The 9,076-nt window shown below is 45.2% G+C and overlaps 1 protein-coding gene across 3 annotated transcripts; it reads left to right on the plus strand.

Moving 5' to 3' along the window:
- Positions 1 to 45: 45 nt before the first annotated feature.
- On the plus strand, positions 46 to 8,192 carry KCTD6 (potassium channel tetramerization domain containing 6). 3 transcript variants are annotated; one of them, XM_075762278.1, is made up of 5 exons: positions 46 to 174; positions 2,341 to 2,427; positions 2,811 to 2,953; positions 5,468 to 5,576; positions 6,784 to 8,192. In XM_075762278.1, exons 4-5 carry the CDS (start codon positions 5,550 to 5,552, stop codon positions 7,468 to 7,470), a joined length of 714 nt encoding a protein of 237 aa, XP_075618393.1. In that variant the 5' UTR covers positions 46 to 174; positions 2,341 to 2,427; positions 2,811 to 2,953; positions 5,468 to 5,549; the 3' UTR covers positions 7,471 to 8,192. The 3 variants fall into 3 exon arrangements, with proteins under 3 accessions (XP_075618393.1, XP_075618392.1, XP_075618391.1); XM_075762277.1 differs by lacking the exon at positions 2,811 to 2,953; XM_075762276.1 differs by lacking the exons at positions 2,341 to 2,427; positions 2,811 to 2,953.
- Positions 8,193 to 9,076: the final 884 nt, after the last annotated feature.

Consider the following 9,076-nt stretch of genomic DNA (forward strand, 5'->3'; position numbering starts at 1 on the left):
GCTGAGGCGCTGGGCGGCCCGGCGGCACCCGTCCCTCCCCCATACGCTCGGGGCGGGGCTCGAGTAAGACACACCCTCGCCCCGCCCCCGCCCATACCGGCGGCTGAACTCCGGGCTCGCGCTCAGTTGTCCCCGCCGCCGCCGGGCTCTGCCTCAGCGTCGGGAGCTGCGCCCGTGAGTGCCGGGCCGGGCTGGGCCGGGCCGCTTCGGGGCTGGGGGGGGGCGCGGGGCCGAGCGCCCGGGGCTTGCCCTGGTTCGGGGGGGAGCGCTTCGGGCCCGTGTGGGGCGGGGTGCCCGCATCCTCTGTGGGGGAGCGCGTTAAGGCGGGATGGCCGCGTCTCGGGTGGGGGTGAGGAGCAGGGTACGGGGCTGGGCTGCCGGGACCTTTTCGGTACTGGAGGAGGGCTGCGGGGCAGGATGCCGGGGCCCCGGTGTTAGCTTGGGGGTGGGACAGCTGGTGCCTGGGTCCTGTCCTCCGGTGGGCTGGGGGAAGGAGCGGAGAGGGTCCCGGGCTGGGAGCTGGGATGCCCGGGTCATCTCTGGCGGGGAGGGACTGGGGTACGTGGGTCTCACCCCATGTAGGGAAGGAAGTGGGTCCTCCTGCCCCACCCGGGAGAGGAGGCAGAACTGGGGCACTGATTTGGAGTGGGGGTGAGGGTCTGGGCTCTTGGGTCACTTGCAGGGGGGGAGGCAAAATGTCTGGGCTCATTTCCAGCATCTTTGCTGAATCATTGTGATCCTGGGGAGAGTTCTTCCACCGTGAGCTCTCTGGCTCCTCTGTGATGGAAACCGGCACTTCCCGGCTCCTGCTGCAGGCCTGAGCCCCACTCCGGCCTGGGCTCACAGGAAGGATTTCTGCCCCTGTCTTGCTGCTGCTCCTTGGTCCATGCACCTGCCAAGCTCTGTTGGTGTGCGCAGGGAGGCTTGGTGTTTCTGACACCTGCTTTCCTCCAAAACTGTTCGGACACGTTTCACATACAGACAACTACCAGTTAGTTTCACAGAAGCAATGTACCTGGGTAAAACCCAACTGTTGTCACGGGTGCTGAAAGCCTGGGTGCCTGGCGTTCCTTCAGCAGCACAGGGCCAGTGGGACCAGGCTGGATACGTGTGTTGTCTTCTGGCTTTCCTGAGAGGAGGGCCAAAGTAGTAGCATGATGGGGGCATTTCAAACAAGTAGCAGTGAAAATAAAAGTTTGGAACCTGGGCTTAAACTGGGATGTCTCAGGGGAGAGAAGGAAACTTCAGGAGCTTGGAATTTATAGTGAAGCAATTAGACATAAAGGAGTGAAAATGCTGAGTGGCTAGTGTGAGTGTTTTTCCCTCCTGCCTGAGGTGAAGACTAAGTATTAGTAAAAAGCAACCAAAGAAAAGCAAGACCTAAGTTAATTTTTAATAAACTGCATTAGTCATTAGAAACTTGACATGTGTAGAAAGTGATGGATACTCTCTTTAGTGAAGTTGATCTGTTGAATTACCAGAAGATTTGGTAATTGGTTGTTTTAAGAGCTTACTTCCTCCTCGCTCCCTTGGTTAGGGTAGCCTGGTGCTGGATCCTCGTGGATTTGCTCTGCAGACTATCGTCTCGCTGTACAGTTTGGTGAAGTACAGTCATCACTGGTGCTAGCTTAGTTTTTGTCAGTTCAGGTGAGTCACCGATAATGATTTACAATAAAAACTTGCCTTTCAAATGTTATGACTGGCTGGGGAGTAGAGAGGTTGTGCATGTACGGTGTAGCGGTGCTGAGGGCAGGAGTTTCTTTTTCTCATCTTTGGAGATCTGAAAGTGAGAGGCAGCAAGCTCACTAAGTGGGTGAGTAGCTTGAAATACCAAGTATATTTATCTGTATAAGTAGAGTTCTAGCTTTGCTCTTTCTAATTTCTAAGTTGCCATTTGTAGAATTCCTGTATTGACCTAGAAATCGAAGGTAACTATTGAGGTTAAATAGTTTGTGTGGAGTTGAACAGCTTGTGTTGTAATGTTGATACCAAACTGTCCATTAAAGGCTAGTACCAAAAGTAAATAATTTAATTCTTTTATTGGAAAAACTAGGTGAAAACCATCAAATCAGGTGGTGTGTGCCTCTTGGCTTTTAACCGTTAGGCGTATTTCTGCTCCTCCTTCAAGTAACTGCATGACACTGGGGCAGTGGTTTTCTCCAGGTGCAGAGTGTAGCCCGTGGCTGTGACCAAATGCAGCGCGCATGGTCCCAGCAGTGCGGACACTTGGCAGCACTGCTGGCATCCCCGGCCCGTCCTGAGCCCACGTGTGTGTGCGTGCGCCTGTGTTCACAGACGCAGATGTTCAGCTGACTGTCATTTGCTTTCTCTGAATTTCAGCTTGCAAAATGGTTGCATGTTAGCTGCTCTGTTCTGGGAGAAGTCCTGCTGAAGTTAATGGGACTACCTGTTGCAGTAGTGTTTCTGGTAAATAACCTTGTAATCCGCTGAGTTGTAATATATGAAGTAAGAGTGAGCGTTTTATAAATGCAGATATCCCATTTAGTGTATTAAATATAAAATGATGACTTGAGTGCTTTTCTTCAAAGGTACTTGCTTCTCATTGTGCTTTTCTAGTTTTGGATGTGCTTGGTGTTGGGCTACGGTGGCAGCAGCCGTGATGACTGTGTTAATGCTGTGTATCTTCTCCCCGTTCACAGAAGCAGCTTAATGAAAGCAGGACTGTGGTTTGACACAATCAGTGCACTTCTGCTCTCACCACAGAATGACATCCTGTTTTGCTTAAATGGTGTCACCAGTTTGTCTGGCTGAATTTCATCTTAAATGAGTATTTCTTATGGTTATTAAAGGCAGGCTGTCTTGGGATGCGGCTGCATGTCGTCTGTTACCTGCTGTCTGGACACAAGGAGCCACGTTAGTGAGGCTGTCCCTGGGTGCAGTGGTAATTGTGTGACACAGGGACGAGAGCTGGCTTGAGGCTGCCCATCCCGAGGTATGGATGGCATGAGTGTCTGCCCACCCCCACTGATGCATCACTGGATTTCATTGAGGAAGAATTTAAAGCATCGTTGAAAGGGTGCATGTCATGAAGGGTGTGTGTCCCCACCCTTGTTGTGATGTGGTTTTGCTAGTCCTTATCGCAGGTTGTACCTGAACAGAACTATTTTTGCCTGTGAAGTTGTCTAGAAATTCAGAGCTCCCAGGCTGATGAGGGAAGCAGCAGGTAGTTGTGATCACGCTCAAGCATTTTAGGATGGCCTCCTGGAATCATTCTGTCGCGTTGTGCATCTTGCTGCAGCACTGGCTTTGCCAGGGAGGTTTGTGCGTGCCTAGTGACTCTGGGTCCTTACACAAAGGGCAGTGAGACTTCTCAATGCCACTTATATGTTGAGGGCTGGGTTTGTTTCAGCTAATTGCTCTTGTAAATTATTCACTCTGGTGTTACATAGTAGTGCAGTGATCAAAGATTAGTCCATGCCCCTGTACAGACAGGCAGTGTCATCTGTTTCTTTTCCTGATAAAGAAAGTCTTGATTCATCTCTAGTGTGGACTTAGGTACTGGCCAGAATTACATAGTATCTGTCCATCAGTTTAAATAACTCTGATGGAGAGCTGTCTGTCTTTGAAATATTCTGAATGTATAATTCCAGTTAATTTGATTAAGACTGCAGATCTCTTCTACCCCGATTACTAGTGAAGTTTCTGTCTGGCTGCACCATTTCATTTTTAAGTGAATGTTTTCCTTGAATATCAGAACCCTGTACCAGTCTCTTTCTATGGTTTTAATGCATCTGCATGTAATATTGCTGTTGTACTTGACCAGAATAACACCTATAAGGGCTGGAATTTCAAAGGTCTGGGCTGTTGATAAGAGTTAGTGAGCTGTATTTGAATGACAATTCCAAATAAAGAAAACTTGAATGAATTCACTTCTTGATTTGTGAGCAGTTAAAATAATAATTACAGAGGTTGGCAAAAGAGCTGGCATTCCAGGTTTATCTGCTGTCAGAGGGGTGTGCTTTAATGTACTTTCTTGAGGCATACTCTGTCTCTAATTTGTAAAAATAGGATCCTGGTATGACTAGTTCTGTATCTTAGTATTCTTTAATCTTCTCTTGTCTGACCTTACGATTTTCGTATACTGATTTTATTTCTTCTACTCTGTAGTACATCTGAGATGCAGCTGAGGCTGTGCTCATGCTGCTGGCCCCTGAAGGCCTGACACTGGACGCTGTTGTGCCCAGGCTGTGGTTTGGGCAGGGTAGCAGAGCCCAGAGAGATGGGATGTGCTGCCTTGTTCTGTGGTGAATGAGACCGCCCTCCTTTGCTAGGAACGAGAGGGGCGAGTAATCCTTTTGGTTGGGAATTAACTGTGAACCTTCGGCTGTTTTAGAATGTAGGGCTCTGGCTCAGCTAAATCTTCATGCTGCTTCTAGCTGGGTGAGTGTGTGTTGAAATTTGCTAGTAAAAAGCATGGGAGCAGAAATCTTGGTAACTGTGTGGTCTTTGAGATGTAAAAATAAACAAAGCTGAGAAGCTGTACCCTACTTAAAACAGACTGACCTAAATTTTCAGCAGTTCTAGCAGAGTGACAGGCTCTGGGTAGGGATAAAAGCTTTCTGACGACTGGCTTCCCTGTCCAGGCATTGCTTGACATGGTCAATGGGCCACTTTTGGAAAATCTCCACTGGTGTCTGGGATCATTACTTCCCCCTCTTCGGGTTGCACAACCTGGGCTGTGGGTTTCCCTTGCTGCACTCACGTGAAAAGGGTCCCCTTATTATGCAAGTCAGCAGCTCAGCATCTTCTGGGAAGTTATGGCATGAACCACTTCTCCAGTTGCTTTTGTTAGAGCATTGTTGAAAACATGTTTGATGTCCTCTGGCTCGTCCCTAAAGAGATTTGAGAGTGTGTGTCTGTGAAGTCCATTTGTACTCTTTGTCTGTACATTAATGTTCTTGCTATCAATTCCAGTTCTCCACTACTGAATTATTAATTCTGCAGTGAGATTTTTTTTTTTCCTTCTTACTCTTCATTGACTTTCATGCTTGATTTATTCGTCTGTGCAGTTTGAAACTGGAGCATAGGAATTTTGACTAATATTAATGGATCACGTGTATGACCTCAGTGGTGGCTAAATAAACTTTTTTTAATTGGGAAAAGCACATCTCTCAAAGTACTCACAGTTTCTCAGGTGAAAGGTAGTCCATTTGTGAATGTACATTATCCTCAGAGGCACATTGCTTGTTTTTTAACACAACTGGGGTGGTCAGACAGCTAGTGGAGTGATTACCCGTGTGCTCTGGAGGCAGTCCTGTGGGTAGCGTGAAGGGAGGAGGGAAAAGCTCGTTTGTAGATTCTCCTGCTAATGTGGTTTTGTAACTGAACGCTCTCCTGGCGGAGAGCCTGCCTTTGATTAGAAAGCATTCCTCTCAGTTGTTCTTGTAGGTACTGATGGTCTGCCATGTTTTGTTCTTTGTGTTTTTGTGTGTGCTTTCTCCTGCAGGGAGATAATAAGAGGTAAATTGCGTATCCTTTCAGCAGCCTTCTGTTAAACTTGGAATACCACGGTTCAAGCAATTGAACAGATGGATAATGGAGACTGGGGATATATGGTAAGTGAGCCTGTGTGAGTGTGCGCTGTGTGGTACAACTGGGCTTTCAAGGTCCTGCAGTAAGAATCCTTCCAGATCTGTCTTGTGCAGATCCAGAGCTTCAGTCATGTGAAAAGAAAACCTGTGCATGTTACGACAACTTACTTAGATTCTGTGGAGTGCATCATCTCACATGCTATTTGTGGGGAGAGCGCAGACTTGTCTTTTCTAGGTACAATCAGTGAGTGCTTAACTGATGTCTTAAGCTCACTGTTACTGTTTTTCTAACACACAAAGGCTGAAGGTGCTCTCTACATATAATTTCAAGGACTTTATAGTTTTATTTATAAAGAAAAATATTTTTCCTTGCAAACCCTGTTTCAAACTAGACAAATGCATCTTATTTTTATCCTCTCCTCTTTCGCTAAACATTCTGCTGCCGTGCATATGTCTCTTTTCTCTGGCTGGCCTCAGTCCTGGTTGGTAGGGTTGGTGGCCAGATGGGATTTATGTTCCTTTCTCTCTTGCTTCCTCATGTGCTATCTGGAAGCTGATGCAGACTGGTTTGTGCTCTGCTGCTCCTCTTCTATGTGGCATGCTAATTTGCTAATAAATATTTCTTTTTAGAGGTAAAAGCTGAAAGTTCTTTTTTGTTTGCTTGTCTTAATGATGCCTCTTAACCAGTGCATGGATTATTTTGATGGTGAGTTCTTGGTCTTGTGTCTAAACTTGCACTGTTATCCTCTTTTGAGGGAGAGAGAGGGTCTTAAGACTTGTTCAGCTGATTTTTTTGGGTTTTGTTGTTTGTTTGTTCTAGAATGAGAGACAGATTGTGAAAGCAAGGAACACTGATGGGCCTCATTCAGACTAACTTGTTCTTCAGGAAATCTCTCTGTTCTCATTTGCCCATCTGTAGAATAGGAAAAAACTTGTTGCCCAAATGCAAAACTTGCTTCTGTGACAGTAGCTCGGTTGTTCAGATTTCTAAAGCATTCTGGAAATGTGCGTTCTGAATGTTAAGTATTATCCTGTCTAGTTGCCAGTTGTGCCTTGTTGCTAGGTGGCTTGGATTTGTTTGGGTTTAAACACTGCTTAAAGGCTTCGAATGGGAGAAGCGTGATTCTCTCCAGAGCCTGCAATTTTCAACCAGTATTTGCCATGTGTGTCAGTGAGGTGACTGAATCTTCTTATGGTGGCTTGATAAACTCTGCAATTTCTCTCTTTCTAGATGACTGATCCAGTCACGCTAAATGTGGGTGGACACATGTACACGACATCCCTCACAACTCTAACGAGATATCCTGACTCGATGCTTGGGGCCATGTTCAGGGGAGACTTCCCCACTGCCAGGGACTCTCAGGGCAATTACTTTATTGACAGAGATGGACCACTTTTCCGTTATGTTCTTAACTTTTTAAGGACCTCAGAGCTCACTTTGCCACTGGACTTCAAGGAGTTCGACCTACTGCGGAAGGAAGCGGACTTCTATCAGATTGAACCGCTAATTCAGTGTCTTAATGACCCCAAGCCGCTGTATCCCGTGGATACCTTTGAGGAGGTGGTGGAGCTGTCCAGCACTCGGAAGCTTTCCAAGTACTCCAACCCGGTGGCCGTAATCATCACGCAGCTCACTATCACGACGAAAGTCCATTCCTTACTCGAAGGCATTTCAAACCACTTCACAAAGTGGAATAAGCATATGATGGACACCAGGGACTGTCAGGTTTCCTTCACTTTTGGGCCGTGCGATTACCACCAGGAAGTGTCGCTCAGAGTCCATCTGATGGAGTACATCACAAAGCAAGGCTTCACGATCAGGAATACCAGAGTTCATCATATGAGCGAGCGTGCCAATGAAAACACAGTGGAGCATAACTGGACTTTCTGTAGACTGGCGCGAAAAACAGATGACTGATTCTGACTCCACAGGAGCCACTTCAGTGATTAGGAACTTAATTGGACAGTAAACCCGAGAGAGTCTGGATTTTGTCTAAAGCAACAATGTGCGCTTTTTTTTTTTTATACGACTATTTATTGTTTATCAGTAAGGACTGGAGGAGTTTCGTTCTCTAGCAGCTCTGTCCTTTTGTCCTGTTCAGAAAAAAACATGCATGTGCCTGTTCAGTCAAGACACCTTTTTGTTTGAAAGAGGGAGTCCGAAGAAATTAGTACAATAGGGTATTTTGTGTCATTAACACAATTCTCTGACGCAACTTAAAGTGCTAAAATTACCTCCGTTTAAATGGTTTCTAATCCATCTAATGCTATGATACTGGGAGCAAGAAACAAAAAAAATTAAGATGCAGTTGGCGAAAAGCTGCTATCATGTAGACTAATTTAGTTTCTAAATCAATAAACAGTATTGTAATATTCTAGGAAAACAAATCCCACCCTTTAAAAGTACTTGATAAGTACAGTTTCTTACAGTTATGACAACTGTTTCTTTCTATGCATATAAATCAAGCAACCAAATATTATCTGTAGCCATGGAAATATGATTAGAAATATTTATATTGGATTCTAAAGGCAAAATGTCCCTGTGGTAGAATTCATATTTTTAATGCCTGGTGCAATATTATTCCCAAGTGTAATGCCTGCCAGCAAGAAGCTAATAAAAATGTGAAATACAGAATACTATTTTGTAGTTGTTTTGTCTTCTAGAATTCTAATACTTAAAAACCCCCAAACCAACCAAACAAAAAACCCACCCCAAACCTGTTTTGCTGTTCTGCAGAGTAGTTCAGATGCGCTGGTAGGGCTCCATTCTCCTCCATTACTGATGCACTTTTTTTCTTTTTTGTCTTAATCAGTTGATTCAACTGTCCTCATTATAGAAAAAGCTTGTGTTTTCAAAACTGCGTTATGACTAACAGAAGGATGGCAAGTATTTGTACCGGCTAAAGGCATAGGGATGGAGGGAACACAGAGTCTAGATACTTGTAGCTGCTAAATAGCGTTGTCTCGTTTATCAGCAATTTATCTAGTGACTGTATTTATAATTTTAACTGCGGAGTGCTGTTTCTGATGATGTTTGAGTCAAGGCACTCAAGTTCTGTGGTTTTACTCAATTTTGATTAGCCATTTCTGCTTATCGTGGGCACTTTTCATAGTTATTAATAGAATTTCTGGTTGTGATCTAACTTGAGTGCTGTTGGGAATAAGAGGGTTGATAGCCGTTTTGATGAACGGATCACGTTCTTCCATGAAATTCTTGTCACAAGTATTTCTTACCACAGCTGCTTTGCTCTTTGGGATGTAAGAGGGGTCTGGATTTCTATGGGGTTTTTGAAGGTGGGAGCTTTCCATCTCATCTCTCTCATGTATTTGTCATATTTTGTCTCCCCCTCGTCATACATTGTAGGGGTTTTGACTTTTGTAATAGAGGTAGTAAAGCTTTATTCTTCCTGTAAGGGGGGAAAGAAAAGCTGAACTGATAAAGCTCAGGAAAAGTGGTTGTTTCTTTCCTGCAACATGTGGTAAGAAATATCTGTGTTAACTGGCATTGAATTATAATCACAAGA

Source organism: Balearica regulorum, chromosome 10, assembly GCF_011004875.1.
Source record: "Balearica regulorum gibbericeps isolate bBalReg1 chromosome 10, bBalReg1.pri, whole genome shotgun sequence".
Taxonomy (NCBI): Eukaryota; Metazoa; Chordata; class Aves; order Gruiformes; family Gruidae; genus Balearica; species Balearica regulorum.

Excerpts from the sequence above, each read along its gene's own strand:
- KCTD6 (XM_075762278.1), top strand. The coding sequence starts at position 5,550 with ATGGATAATGGAGACTGGGGATATATG. Across the intron at positions 5,577-6,783 it reads ATGGAGACTGGGGATATATG|ATGACTGATCCAGTCACGCT; the intron begins GTAAGTGAGCCT and ends CTCTCTTTCTAG.